A 15,376-nucleotide genomic window follows, 5' to 3' on the forward strand; every position below is an offset into this window, starting at 1 on the left:
TGCTCAGGATGTTGCAACCTAAGCATCCAGATACCTAGCTTAATAGTAAACACACCATAAAGAAGGGTTCTAGAAACAGCTAATGTCAGCCCTTGACCACTGAGTGGCCAACCTTAGTCAAATAGGCTGAATAAGATGCAGTTCTAAGCATAGGCATCTGGGATGTGAACGTATTTTCAATTACATCTTCCTAGACTGGCCCGGGGCCACCAAGAGCTGGGCAAGGGGTGATTTTCTTTTGGATCCTGTGATTGGTTGGCCTCTCTGCTATGTTGGGTCACTAAAAAGCATAAAATCTTCTTAAAACTTTCTTTAAAAGGGGTCATACTAAATGACTAGCCTCCTCAAAAGGTGAGGAACAATAAGGCATATGCAATGTGCTCCTGTAAAGGTCATCTGTGTGCTTTCGTGGCTCCTCCCCACTCCACCTGTGAATTCTTCGCTTGATTAACTGTGATCAGGGAGAGAATAATAAAATAGACCCATCGGCAACAGACAAGGTAGGCCCTGTTCTAGAAGTCAGTACTAAAGACAGGTTTCATCCAGCTGAATGAGGCTAACGGACCTTTCTAGTAAATACCTGGTTCCTGGTTCGAGCATTTCTTCTTCCTCTGATAACAAAAAATAAACAGGCAGCAGAGCAGGAGAAAAAGAAAAGATTATGCAGGAGTAAGATCAGTTAGAGTAAGCAGATCCTTCAGAGTCCGTGAATGCCAAAATGCAATGGCAGCCAGCAAGGGTCCTGGGGAGACTGCCAGCCAGCCTGCCTGGGAGGGATTCCCCGCATCTCAGGGCCTTGTGGGAGTTCCAGACCCCATCGTAGCCAGCATTCCAGGGCGGCCGCCTTGGACACCAGGTGATGTACGGGCCTCTTTCAGTCCTTGTCAAGGTCCAGGAAGAGTGTGCGCTGAACCCTTTCCTCACCCCATATCTCACTTCTCCCCAACACAGGGGCAAGAGCCCACCTAAGACCCCTTGATGTGACTCCAGCTGCCCAAAAAGGAGAGAAACATATCTTCCTGTGTCTATTGCAACACTGTCCCTGGACTTCAGCTCAAAAAATCTCCTTCATGGTAAAAAGCTAGTTTTAACGAGATCATGGTATCATGTGCCCTTTGGATAGATCCCAACAGGATTCTCCCTGATTCCAAATTTCAAACCACTTCCCAGGATTTCCTACCAAACAGCCTGGGTAATTTCTCCTGGGTATCCACAAGGTACTTCTCTGCTTCCTACCCTGGGCCCTCATACTAGCGCTGAGAACACCCCAGGGAACCCAGAAGCTGAGAAAGGCCCGGGGGAGGGAAAGCAGTAGAGAGCGAGAACAGCTTTGGGAGACTGCTTTTGCTTTCATTAACGTCACTGAAGCCGTGATTTTCAGGGAAGCACTGACTGTCCTTCCTTCCTGTAAGCGCAGTGGGGTGGGGTGCTAAGTCTCACCCAGGCTTTGGAGGAGGCTGGATTGAGAAACTGGAGGATATGCACTTTCTAGGTGGTGCCATCTGTCCAGTCGCTGGCATTTCAAAAACTGGAATTATAATATGTTGACTAAACCTACCAGAATCCTAGGACTGAGCAAACAGCCTGGTCAGATGGGGCTCTGTGATCAATCTCCTAACAGCGAATGGTGACAGTAACAGCTAATGCTTCCAGAGAGCTTACATGTGCCAGGCAGTGCTCTAGAAACATGAAGTCTGTCAGCTCATTTATGCTAACAGTATCACACACTCAAGAGGTAGGTAATTACCACTCTCATTTTAAAGAAACAAGATGAGGACTCCCTCTCTGCCCCAGGGCTTCAAATTTTATAATAAAAAATGGGTTTCTATCTGAGAGGAGAAAAAAAATGAAGGATTTTGGAAAGGGTCAACTCAGGTAGCACCATAGAAATTTATTACATAACTCCAACAACACTTATCTGTCCTTCTTAACTTGGGGATGCTTCCTTGTCCCTCTAAATCCTCATAATCATGAAATCCCAGTGATGTTATCTTATTGGAAAACCTTTACAGGTTTGGCATTTCAAAGCTGGGGATTCTAAGTCCATGCAGAATGTTCTTTCAAAAAGCACATGAATCATAAGAGAAAATGAAATTCTGTTCACAGAGGCTGAAGAATTGACTATATTATACAGCCTTTTCAGTCTCTGAAAGTTAATAATCCTCGAGAGTAAGGCCACGCTGCACGCAAGCGTGTCTACATACTGCCTAGCTCACAGTAGGTGTGCAGAAGTTTGCTGAACTGCTGAAGGGATGTGGCATAAGTACAGTGTAACATACAGGAATGCAACCATTTAACAAACATACCTCTTTCATTTTCAGTCAGATGATCCCCTGAGGAGACTGTGCACTTATTCCAACAACAAGCCACAGCTTGGTGCTCTGGGGTGTCCCTCACTGGGGGCTCTTTTCAGTGCCAGTCACCAGCCCCACTCTAGCATGTGCCTCTTGTGCTTCCAGTGCATTGCAAAGCTGGGCTTTGAAGGACCAAGATGTTCATTCTAATATATGTAATACAAAGTTCAGCACCACTGACAAAGGCCATGCTACAGGCTCTAAGGAAGACTGTCTAACTGAAGCAATAGCTACAATATATATTTAGAATGAGAATGTAGTTGCCTAAGTTGACCACCTCCAAGGGGCATGCTCTCATATGGTTGCAGAAGTTCTGATGTGTTTGCCAAGAGGAATGAAGTCAGATGACTTGATAGTCACACATGTTACACAGGAGGTGTCTGCTAAGAGACTATTTCATTAGACAGAACGTCTAATTTTTCAATCCCATCACATAAGAGTTATCCCTTTCTATGTGTTCTCGCTGGTCACCCATTTCCAAAGAGCTGAGCAAATTAGAGAAGGTGTCCTGCCTCTGGGCCTTCATTCATTTTCTTCCTCCTTTCAGAGTCCTCTGTCCTACTCCTCTCTGCTTTATTCCTACCTTTCCTTCAGAGCTTCCCCCCTGCCCCCCACCGCCACCCCATGCCACCAGAAGCCTCCTGTGCCCTAGTGCTCATAGTTAGTTCTTCTCTGAGCTCACACAGAACTTGTTTCCATAGGGATAATTCACCAAGTGGCTCATCTGAATCACCTTACACTTTCTGCTTTCTGACTGACACTATGAGCTCCCTGCGGGCAGGAGAATAGCTTACATGCCTTTCAGTCCCCACTTAGTTACAGAGAGTGGCTTTTCTGAGATCCAGGATGAAGTCTTGGCAGACAGAAGAGGGAGGTTGAAGAAAGAAGGGCCCTTTTGACACAGCCTCATCCTCCTGTGACCTATGGGATGGCAAAGTGCCCCCTCAAGGATGCCTCCAAATCGTACCTCTTTCCCGATGCACCCAGAAGCACCCCACCTTTTGGGACCCCCTGTGCCTCACTCCTCTGAGGCACCCTGAAGCAGCCCCCGCTGTCCCCTACTTGGGCAGTCCTAACTTGTGCCCCACTGTCCTTTCCCCTGAACTCAGCCCACAGGCAGAGACAGACCTGAGATTCAGGCATGCTGCCTAACCCGCCCCCTCTGCAAGTCCTGTGTGCACCCTGAGGATGGAGGAGAGGGGGCAGGGCAGGGGAGCCTCCACTACTCCAAAACTGTCAGCAAAGCCCAAGAGCCTTCTTTTCTGCAGAAAGTGTCTTCATTGGACACTTCATTGGTGAGCTCTGAAATAACTGGCAGGGAACTTCTCTCTTGCTCGCCCTGACTGATCTTAAGGGTGCACCTCCCCTTCTTCCATCTCTCCCCACCTGCTGCCCTTTCCAGCTCCATCCCATCCGAATTTGCCTAAGCAGTTCTATCCGGGATGGCTTGATCTTGTACCCTTTGCATCCAAGAAACAAGAAAAGAGAACTCACTTAACTGAAATGCTTGTTTTTAGTTTAAGGTGTGAAGGTTCAACCAGGAATTCTATGGGGACTGCCTCAGCTTTTCTCCCTTCTCCCAAACTGCCTAACAAGAAGCAAAACTAGGTAGGAGGGTGTTCCTTCATACAATTTTTGTGTTTTATTTGCTAGTATATCCTTAACTAAAACAATAAAATCACACTGGTGCTTGCAGGGATTTTCTTTGTGTTGCTTCCAACCAAGCTCCCCTTGGAAGTCGAGGCTGTGAAGCGCCCCTCCAGCTAGGGAGGACCACAGTTCCTGAAGCAACAAAGCAGGGCTGGCAGGGACCACTGCGTGGGCACTTCAACCCCACTTGGACTTCACTGGGTTTTTTTCATGATCTTACCCCTGAAAATCACAGGAAGGCACTTAGGAGCAACTGGTCAGAGACAAAAGCAGCTCTGATTAGAAGCCCTCCCCAAAGCTAAGCACAAGCTGCAGGGAAGAACTAGCTCGCCATAGGGCCCTGTCAAGGGCACAGATAGAAAGTTCCAGTAGGCAGGGCAGGGCTGCTGGTGGGGGGGAAGAGGTGGAGAAAGGCTGCCATTACATTGGGCACATTCGCGGACTCTGCAGCTCCCCAGCAAGTACCTTAATGAACGTTTCCATACAGCCGTTAAATAGTTTATGGCTACACACTGAGAGAGGCCTAGGTCTCCTCATTTTCTGTGGTTTAGGGGGAAGACAGGGGGGCCTAGGGGAAAACGGAACAAAAGAAATCAAGAAAGCAACCAATGTAAACATACAACTGGGAAAGACACTCTTAAAACCCATGATGGGAGAACACAAAATGTAAACGGAAGCCCCTGAACCCCCAGCACATTGCTGTCCAATGCTCCATCTGAAGGCCTTTGGATGTTTAGGGGATCTTAATCACCCACAATGTCAGGCGGGAGCAACACTCATATAACACAAATGCATTCTAAATCATAGCGGGGAAATAGTATGTGTCCAAGAAACCACTGAACCTCCAATCAGAGGCTGTCATCCTGCAAAGCTGACCAGATGGAGGGGGAGTCAGGGGAGAGAGATGTAATCTGTAGCCCGAGAAAGCAAGAGACTTCCAAAGATGATTGGAAGGGTTAATTTTCATTATTTTGGCTTAAATTTATCACCACGTGTCAACTCCCAATGTACCAGGGCACAGATCTTCCTAATGTCTCTTGGCATTTCAAATGCACTTGACTAATCTTTGTTTCGTTGATCTAAGAGCCAGGCAATTATTATTCTCATTTTAGAGATGAAGAAATTGATGCCAAGAGGGAGGCTGCAGCTTCTTTGGGGTCTTGGGGTGACCCAGGATGACAATTATATCCTGTTCTTTAGTCAAGTACACTTCGATTAAAGCACTTTCAGATCCATTACCACACTTGACATCAGCTTATTTTAAAGAGACAAAACCGAGACCTAGAAAGGGGAGCTGGCAGAGCCAAGTCCTAAACCCAGGCCTCGTTGGCACCAAATCCAAGATTTTTCCCCTGAACTAGTCATGGAGCCTCAGGGCACTACTTCATTTCCAGCCAAGGAATCGCCCCTCCCATTAACCCTTGCCAGCAGAGAACCCATGGGGTCAGGTTGAAAGTGTCTTGCTTTGCTTCAGGATCTCCATTCCCTGTGCTCCACTCTTGGCCACAGGGAGGGGAAACCGCACCATAGTTCACCAGGAACAGTGAAACAGCCACAAGCACTGGACCAGTTTCCATAGTTGCTCACCATGCATATGTCTGTTTTGGCGTATTTGCTCATCTTTCGCCACCCAAGTTGGCCTGACTCAATGCCACCAGCCTTCCAGGGTAAAGGGCTCTGAGGTCAGCAGGAGGGCCCCTCACCAAAAGAGGCAGTTCTTTATCAAATGGCTTGGTTCACAATTTGGGAAGCAACAAGTGGGGACCCAGCCAGGCACAGATAATGTTCGCACATGATGAGCAAAGACCTGGTCCCCAGGTCTTGACTGAGTTCTGTAAATGCTCAAGAGATCTTATGGGTTTTGGAGCCAATAAGGGTGCATGAGAGTCATGCTGCCTCTGTTCACTGGCCTTGTGTGTGTCACCTCAAGAGCCGAGCCATCCTGGAAGCTCTAACCAACTTCTCCTTGGTGTTTGAGTATTGAGCAAATGTTGCTAGCTCCAGGACATGCATGGGCAAAGACACAGTTGAATCCAAATATCATGCCACCCAAGCATGGGAACCAAAATAACAGCACAGACCAAAATTTTGAAAAGAAACAACAGGCAAGATTATTTCGAGCCCATCTTGGATCTTTTGTCAATTTGGTTAGCTAAGTCCATGTCATTTTTTTTTTTTAAGTTACTTATTTTTTTGAAGATATGGGTATATGGGGCTGGCATTTATTACAAAGAATCTGCTTTGGAATTTCCAAATTCTTAAAGAAATTGCCAAAAAATGTGATACAAGGCCATAGGTTTCAAGTCTTGTAATCAGGAATAACTTGACGATAGCAACTTTGCCACCTTGTCCTTACAGTGTCTTGGGCTTCTGTTTTTGAACAATCTCAGGTCATTTCCTTATCTCACATGGTACGATTCCCTCACAACAACCCTGTGAGTTAGGCAAGGATATTAAAACCACTTTAGACATAAGGCAAATGAGCTGATGAGAGATTAAGAAACTTGCCCAAGATCATGGGAATGAATAGAATTCAGCTCTTCTTATTCCAGGTTCAGGTGTGAGTGTAAATTGGGAAATTGATTTTACCACAGAACATCCAGCAGTAGCATTAAATTATCTATTAAACTCCCATGGCCAGCCAAGAGTAGAGACTCTTAATACAGGTGTTGGACACCTAGTATCAAAAAATCCTGGTGCCCAACTGGTGGAGTTCCTTAAAGTAAGTCCTAAGGATTTTTTTCCTTTGAGTTTACAAAATTGAATAAAGGGAAAATGGGGGATACTTTTTCCCGTTTCCCCTACCGAATCCAGAAAGCAAAGGACTGTTGGAATCATATCGAGATTTCTTTCTTTGTGTGGTGCTCTGCGCACTGCCTGGAATCTCTGACAAGGAAACGTAGCTATCCCAACATTGCATGACACCAAATAGATACCGACTTACTGAAATGCTGGGTGGGGCACAAAGTGGGGAGCAGGGGGGCAGCTCAGCCAAGGAAAGTGGGGCAGCCTAAGCCTTCCATCTCTTCTGCTGCTCAGTTGCAGAGCAAAAAGGAAAGAAAGAAAGAGAGAGGCAGGGAAAACAGGAACAGAGAAAGCCATAGAGAGGAAGAAAGAGAAACCAGAGACCAATGTCCCCTTTCTGCCTTTAAACCAAGATGAAAATTAACATATGTTGGCAACACAGGACTTGGTCTCAAAATTATTCTGTGACCAAAAGGACAATGATTAGTCTTCTCTAGACAACCCAATACACATGGGTGTCAATGTCTAAAATGGCGGCAATATTGTGGTGGTCAGGCTCTTGGAGGATGTGCATGGGTGTGCATTGGGTTGCATTTGTTTGGACAGAAATCTCCTGTGATTTCACCTCTAACCCAGACCACAGGGGCAAATCAACCTGAGTTAAGGAAGGCAGTCTTTAGTTTAAATAACCATACTCAAACCTTGCATTTGCATCTGGCTTTGACATTTACCATATACTTTTCAAGTGCATTATTGTGTCTGTTCAGCCTAAATTACAAGATAATTTATAAGCTAAGGTTCTTAAGTGTGAGAAAAATATAATGTGTTGCAACTCATGTGCAAAAACTGGTCCATCAGTGACTTGGCTGCGGGGCCCTGCTCAAATGGTTATCCACAATGACACTGACCTTGGGCAGGGAACTATGGAAGATACAGAGAGCCACAGTATAGAAACATCTCACCCAGGGCCTTTCAGATTAACTTAAAAACCATTACCAACTTGACAATTCATTGCACAAGAAGTTAGAAATGATTTGTGCAAGTAAGGGGTAGCTTTGAGTTTACTAACAAAGTTGCCTTTGACCATGGCCAAGGGCCAGAGTACTGATGTCTGGGTTTTCAGTTTAGTGCAATGTGTCTAAGTGGGAGGTCTGGGCATCCTAGCTTGGATTTCCCTGGCCCTAGGTCAAAGAGGGTGTGAAAGACAACATCTCAGTGGGCTTTACTAAAAAACAAAACAAAACAAACAAAAAAACACCTCTATTTTTCCCTGAGGTAGACCCTGGGACCTGGCCAAGGATTGATTGCTCTCTCTTGCAATCTGCTGGAACAATCTTCTCCCACATAAATTCTAGGAATTCAGAGGAAGTAAGGGACAGCTCAATTCATCCCCCATCTGTTTCACCACTTGCAAATTTTGGTGTGAAATGTAGCTTCTGTTGTTTTGGGACTATGATAACATCCTCTTGCCAGAATAAATAAATAAATAGTTGATTTGTATAAAGGTTCTTAGAAAGTGACCGTGCACATCTGTTGACCCCTGCGCCAGAGGTTCTCGCCTGGCATTATGAATCATCCTGATGTTCCCAGACTTGGTGGGGCCCAAAGGAACAGCTGCACAGGCTAAGCTTCTGGAGAGCCCCAGCCTCCGCCATCCTGGGCTCAGCAAATTGAAAACCCCAGAGCTTTCCAAGCCTCTTCCCCAACAGTTTCCTTCCAGATGAGCAGAGAGTTGAGGGTTGATCCTAGCTCTTGCCAAATATGACAGCTTTCCAGGATTCTGGGTCATGGGGAAGAATTTGTGGGGAAAGGGTGTCATCAGGTCGCCAGGCTCAGAATGAAGCAAAAGGTAGTTCTCAATTGCTGCCTGATGGAAAAGTGTGGGCCTCTGGGTCATGTGTTGGGCAATAGAATGGCCACTGCCGGAAACTTGGAAAGAGATGGGCTGTAAGGAATAACCTGGGCAATGACAGGGCTGTGTATGGATCTACATTCTCTGAAAGTAGAGGAAAGGTCCAGTGGCTGAAACCCAGCCTGTCAGCTACAAGCTGCCGAGTGGAAAGTGTTCACTGGTTCTGGTCTGCTCAGGGAAAGGCGCAAAGGGTAATGCTGAGCAAGCTGGAGAGAAAGCATAAGTTGCCCATTTGTTATTTTCCCAACAAGGGACTCCCCATCCAGGTGCGGGTGAGGTCCAAAGCCAGGGGGCGGGCAGTAGGGGTGTCTGTGCACGCTTATGTGGGTATGCACATGCATATGCCCAGATACGTGCAATTCCAGCCAAATCCAAAGCCTTAGCAAATGGGGACCCTAGGGTGGGCCCTGCGCCTCAGCTGGCAGTTTGCTCAGCAGCCATATCACAGATGGGAAGACAGGTCAACAGCTACCCCACAGCCTCTGGCCTCTACTGGTTGCCCTCAGCCACTGCAATCTATATACTCCCACCCAATGGACAGTGCACTCAAGGAGGGAGATACCCCACTGACCCATAGCAGCTCTGAAATCCCCCTCTCCTTCAGCAGCCAAGAGGGGGCGTGGCTTCAGCCTAAGGCTAGCACCAGCAAAGCAGCCCTAAAAACACCAGCCCCTCCCAAGAGTAGTGAAGAGCCAAGAGCCGTCCCACTCTCAGAACAACCCAGCCCATCTGAGCTCTCAGCAGTGTTTGTTCTCCACCTTCCTCTTCTCTCCTGTTCCTCCTACCTCCTCCCAACCCCCTCCTTGAGCAACAGGTGAGAGAAAATAAGATGCCCAGCTCTTACCTGGTTGTGCCACATTCTGCTCTCTCCCCTGGAAAGAAAAATATATATTGATGTTTAGTTGTTGTTTTTTAACCAGAGAACATCTTTTTCTAAAAACAAAACAAAACAAAATAAAAAACGAACTGGTCTTAACTATTTGTGAAATGAAAAACCAAATCATACCTAAATTATGGACTGTTGGAAAGAGCTGCCTTTTATCAAATCCCAAGTGCCTCCTGTTCACAGGGCTATGTTCACATATATTCCTTCAGTGATTCTCAAAGTACAGCCTGCTGACTGTTTGCATCAGAATCACCTGGGACCCTTGTTAAAAATGCAGATTTCTGGGCTCTCCTGAATTAGCATCTCTGAGATAAGAACCCAGGAATCTACATTTTAACAAGCACCCCATGTGACTCCATCTATGCATACTAAAGCTCTGTACAATGCATTGCTTTATATCAACAAAGATTAACTGGCCCTAAAGTGTATCAATCACAAGAAACTTTCTTGTTGTTCCTCAACCATGTTACCCAATTCCCACCCTGCTGCTGTCATTCATAGCTAAGGACCTGCTCACTTTCTTCAGTGGAAAAGAGAAATCAATAAGATGGGGTCTTGATGTTGCCGCCAAGAGATGCATCCACCCACTCACCTGCTACTTGCTGGTACTCCTGAGGAAGCTCCAGCTTCTGCCAAAGCCCAGGCCTTCTCCCTGTACTCTGGGTCCCATCCCTCTACCCTGCTCAGGAACTCCATTCCTGCAAGTGTCTCCCTCTCTTTAGCATCCCCAATATCCTTCCTCCTGGATCATTTCCATCAGCATGTGAACATGTTCTGGACATGTATATTCTCGTTTTTCAACCTCTCCTTGAGCCCACTTCTCCCTCTAACTACCCCCATTTCTCAGCTCCCAAAGGAGTTGTCCAGGGCCACTCTCCCCGACTCCCATCCCACTGCAGTTGGCTTCTGTCCTCATCATGCCACAGACATGGTGCTGTATGGCTGAATCCCATATCGTCTCTGTTCTTACCTGACTTCTCAGCACCATTCACCTCAGTTCATTGCTCCCTTCTTTTGATAAAGCTTTCTCCTCTTGGTTTTCATAGCTCCACACTTCCCAAGTGTCCTTCCTGCCCCACAGGTTATTCCTCAGTTTCTCTTGTTGTCTCCTCATCTGCCCAACCTCTAACCTTTAATTGTTGGAATGCCCCCAGGGGGCATACCCAGATCTCATACTGCTCTTTCTGTGACCCTCTCTAGGTGATCTCAAATGCCTACTTAGGACTCCCTAATCTTACCTCCGGGTCCCACATCTCCCTGGAATTCCAGACTCATATCCATTGCCCCTCTCTTATGTTGAACAGTTTTACTGAGGCATAATTTACATAACATAAAATCCACTCATTTTAAATGTAAAATTTAATAATTTTTAGTTCATATTTTAAGTTGTGAAACTGTCACGCACAATGCAATTTTAGAGATTTCCATCACAGGAGAAAGATCCCTTGTCCCAATTTACAGTCACTCCCTCTTCTCACCTCAAGCCCCTGGAAACCACTAATCCACTCGCTGTCTCTATATATCTGCTTATTCTGGACATTCCCTACAAATGGAATCATGAAATATGTGTTCTTTTGCATCTGGCTTCTTTCACTTAACATAATGCTTTTGAAGTTCTTCCATATTGCATGATTCAGTACTTCATTCCTTTTACAGGCAATAGAAAACCTCTAAGCCAGTGCTGTCTAATGGAAATATAATACAAGCCATAATTTCTAGTAGCCACATTACAAAAAGTAAAAAGAAACAGGTGAGACTTCCAGCCAAGATGGAGGCCTAGACAGACATGCTAAGAAGAAATACAACTACCTCAAAACTAGAGACAACCAGGAGTTCCAGAAAATTGAGCTGCATAGAAGTCCAAAATCAAAGATATAAAGAAGAGATATTCATCCAGACAGATAGGAGGGGCAGAGCCCAGGTAGAGAGGACGCGGTGTGGTGGCAGCGGTGGCGGTGGCACCGGCAGGTTGGCAGAAAGCAGTCACACATTTTAAAAAGTGAGGAGGGACACCTGGGGAGTGTTCCCAGCTCCTGACCAGACTGCGCAGCTCACAGTCACAACGCCAGGGAAAATCAAGCCTCATTGCTTCTGACTGTGCAAACCAGTGGGTGTTGAAGCAGAGGAAAAAACTACCGGTCTCTCAGCAGAGTTCACATGTTTAAAGGGTTCCCACAGTCCTAGAATGTCCATAGATCCACCCACTCTGGGAACGACAGCCAGGGCAACAGCTAGGGAGGTGCCAATCCCATATGGAAGTGGGAGAGGTGCCTGGAAAGGGGGCAAGTGCTGAGTAAACAGCATTATTCCCTCTCAGACCCCCTCCCCCACATACTGCACCACAACGTGGTGAAACAGGTTGCCCTGTACTGACGAATACCTAAGGCTCCGCCCCTTACAACATAACAGGAGTGACAGCTCTACCTAAGACTAAGAGGGAAACAAACACAGGAGCATGTCAAGATGAGGAGACAGAGAAGTATGGCCCAAAAGGGGGAACGAATCAAGGTTCCAGTGGGAGAAATAAGCGACAAGGAGATAGCCAACATAACAAAAGAGGAGATAGCCAACCTAACAGACGCAGAATTCCAAACACTGGTGATAAAGATGCTCACGGGCTTGACAGATATGCTTGAGTATGGCAAACGCAGAAGGGAAGAAGTGAAGGCTATGCTAAGTGAAATGAAGGAAAATCCACACAAAATCAAGAAGAGAAGAAAACTGAGTTCAAATCAATGATTTGGAATATAAGGAAGAAAAAAACAGTCAACCAGTACAGAATGAGGAAACAAGAATTGAAAAAAATGAGGAGAGGCTTAGGAACCTCTGGGACAACTTTAAACGTGCCAACATCCAAACCATAAGGGTGCCAGAAGAGGAAGCTTATGTGAAAAAATAATGGCGGAAAACTTCCAAAATTTGGTGAAGGAAATAGACATACAAGTCCAGGAAGCACAGAGAGTCCCAAACAAACTAGACCCAAAGAGGACCACACCAAGACACATCATCACTAGAATGCCAAAGGTTCAAGATAAAGAGAGAATCTCAAAAGCAGCAAGAGAAAAGCAGAGAGTTACCTACAAAGTGGTGTCTATAAGACTTTCAGCTGATTTCTCAAAAGAAACTTTGTAGGCAAGAAGGGACTGGTAAGAAGTATTCAAAGTGATGAAAAGCAAGGACCTACAACCAAGATTACTCTATCCAGCAAAGCTATCATTTAGAATAGAAAGGCAGATGAAGTGCTTCCCAGACAAGGTAAAGTTAAAGGAGCTCATCATCACCGAGCCATTATTATATGAAATGTTAAAGGGACTTATTTAAGAAAAAGAAGATCAACACTATGAACACTGAAATGACAACAAACTCACAACTATCAATAACTGAATCTAAAAAATAAAAACAAAATCCAATGAAGCAAACCAGAATAGGAACAGAATCATAGGTATAGGGATCATTTGGAGGGTTATCAGCTGGGAGGGGAAAGGGTGAGAAACGGGAAAATGGTGCAGGGATTAAGAAGCATAATTGGTACAAAATAGACAGGGGGAAGTTCAGAATAATACAGGAAAGGGTGAAGCCAAAGAACTTATATGCATGACCCATGGACATGAACTAAGGGGGATGGGATTGCTGGGGGGTGGGGGGTACTGGGCAGAGGGGAGCAAAGGGGAAAAAATTGGGACTATTGTAACAACATAATCAATAAAATATACTTTATAAAAAGAAACAGGTGAGATTAATTTTAATGACATATTGTACTTACCCTAACATAAAAAATATCATATCAATATGTATCAATATGAAAATTAATATTTTGTATTCTTTGCAGCAGGTTACTAACTCTTTGAAATGTGTTCATTTTACACATCTCAATTCAGACTACGCATACTCAAGTGTTCAATAGCCGCATGTGGCCTGTGGCCCCCAAATTGGATAGCACAGCTCTAGTCTCTAGAATCCCATCCAGCATTCACAAGAAGAGACTTTTTAAAAGAAAGAACCAAGGACAACAAACTCGCAGCTATCAACAACTGAATCTAAAAAACAAAACTAAGCAAACAACCAGAACAGGAACAGAATCATAGGTAGGGGGATCATTTGGAGGGTTATCAGCTAGGAGGAGGAAGGGGGAGAAATTGGAAAATGGTGTGGGGATTAAGAAGCATAACTGGTACAATATAGACAGGGGGGAGTTAAGAATAGTATAGGAAAGGGAGAAGCCAAAGAACTTACTTTACATGCATGACCCATGGACATGAACTAAGAAGGGTTGGATTCCTGGAGGGAAGGGGGGCACTGGGTGGAGGGGAGCAAAGAGGGAAAATTTGGGACAATTGTAACATCATAATCAATAAAATATACTTTAAAAAATAAAGAGAAATGAGAAATTCCAATAAGAAAAAAAAAGAAAAAAGAAAGAAAGAAAGAAAGAAAAAGAGAAAGGAAGAAAAGAAAGAACCAAGGATTTATTTTCTCTACAGAAAACAATGCTGAATGGGGCTAGGGAAAGAAATGAGGGGAAGAAGAGAGTAATAGAGATCTGAAAATAGAACTTAGAACGAATCAACACACAATTCCTTAATTCCTGCCCAAAGCTACAAACAGTGACAAAAGTGACTGAAGTTGGTTGGATTGGAGCCAAAGACCAAAACAGGAAAGTAGAAAAGTTAGGTAAAACTAATTTGTTCTGCTTAATTCGATTGTGTGTCTGGGGTCTGGAGCAAAGTCCTACCAGACGCCCATCTTAGGCAAAGTTTCACGTAGACCCAAGACCCTGAGGAGGAGCCAATGGCAGCCCATGAAAGGGGGAGCCAGTGTGCCACACTGACCACAAAGCGCATCATTCCCCTCTGGGCTGCAGTCACCTGTGCAGCTTTGACTCACAAAGGGACCTAGGAGGAGTGTCCTGCTGACCTCCTCTGGGTTCCAAATCACCCACTCCGCCACACCTTCACAGCAGGCTAGCCCCACTGCCCTCCTTCAGTTCTGACCCACCACATTCCTTCCCACCTTTGCTCGTGTGGGTCCCTCGGCCCAACCCTTTTCCCCAGTTCGTCATGTGGCTCACGCCATTTCCTCCTTCAGTCTCAGCTGAAATGGCATCTCCCCCTCATCTTTCCCTCGAGGCCTCTCTGATCACCCAACCAAAAGCAGGTCACCCCATGGCTGCCCCTCCCACACACACCCAATTGTTCTCTATCTCAGCCCAAATTTTCCATTCATGGCACTTATCAGGTACAATTCTTTACTTAATAGTTTGCTTACTGTTTGAGGTCTTTTCCCCATAAGGGTAGGAACCTTGTCTGCCTTGTATACACTGTACCCCAGTCATGGCCGAGTCCTGTGTCTGTGCTTTTGGATAGATGGACGGACAGATGAACAGACAGAGCAGGAAGGGAAGAAGAGGGGAGATAGGGATCAAAGGGTTTAGGTCCGGCGGAGGAGTGTCAGCACGCACTCAAGGCAGACTCTCCTCTGGCAAGGACTCTAATACACTCTCCTTCAGCTTTAGGCCACATTCCAGCTCTCAAGAACCCCATCACCAACATCTTTTGGAGTCTGTTGTCTCGACTTCTAACAAGTATAAGAAATCAAAAATGCTCTGCCCTTTACCTTCTGAGATCTGTTGAGTTAAAAAGAAATACTTTATAGTCGATGGCTCAGTCATTTTCTAGAAGGTCAGACTGTCTGGTTTTGGTGGACGCTGAGTTCTGTAATGGCTGATTAAATCTCAGCCTGAAAAGGTTACATCCATCCTTTTTATAGACGATGCACCATTCATTCTTGGGGGGCTCTAGTAAATTGAAAAGCTACCTATATCTTGGGTGT

At 45.5% G+C, this 15,376-nt stretch overlaps 1 protein-coding gene across 1 annotated transcript in view; it reads right to left on the minus strand.

Annotated features, from left to right (window-relative positions):
• SRGAP3 (SLIT-ROBO Rho GTPase activating protein 3) overlaps positions 1 to 15,376 on the minus strand; it is a 248,754-nt gene that overhangs the window by 38,167 nt on the left and 195,211 nt on the right. The window contains exons 11-12 of the mRNA XM_090284101.1: positions 9,506 to 9,533; positions 4,470 to 4,572 (exon numbers count right to left, since the gene is read on the minus strand). Coding sequence (XP_090140227.1) covers positions 4,470 to 4,572; positions 9,506 to 9,533 — 131 coding nt within the window. The remainder of the gene's footprint in view (positions 1 to 4,469; positions 4,573 to 9,505; positions 9,534 to 15,376) is intronic.

Source organism: Furipterus horrens, unplaced genomic scaffold, assembly GCF_987537825.1.
Source record: "Furipterus horrens unplaced genomic scaffold, mFurHor1.1.pri manual_scaffold_7, whole genome shotgun sequence".
Taxonomy (NCBI): domain Eukaryota; kingdom Metazoa; phylum Chordata; class Mammalia; order Chiroptera; family Furipteridae; genus Furipterus; species Furipterus horrens.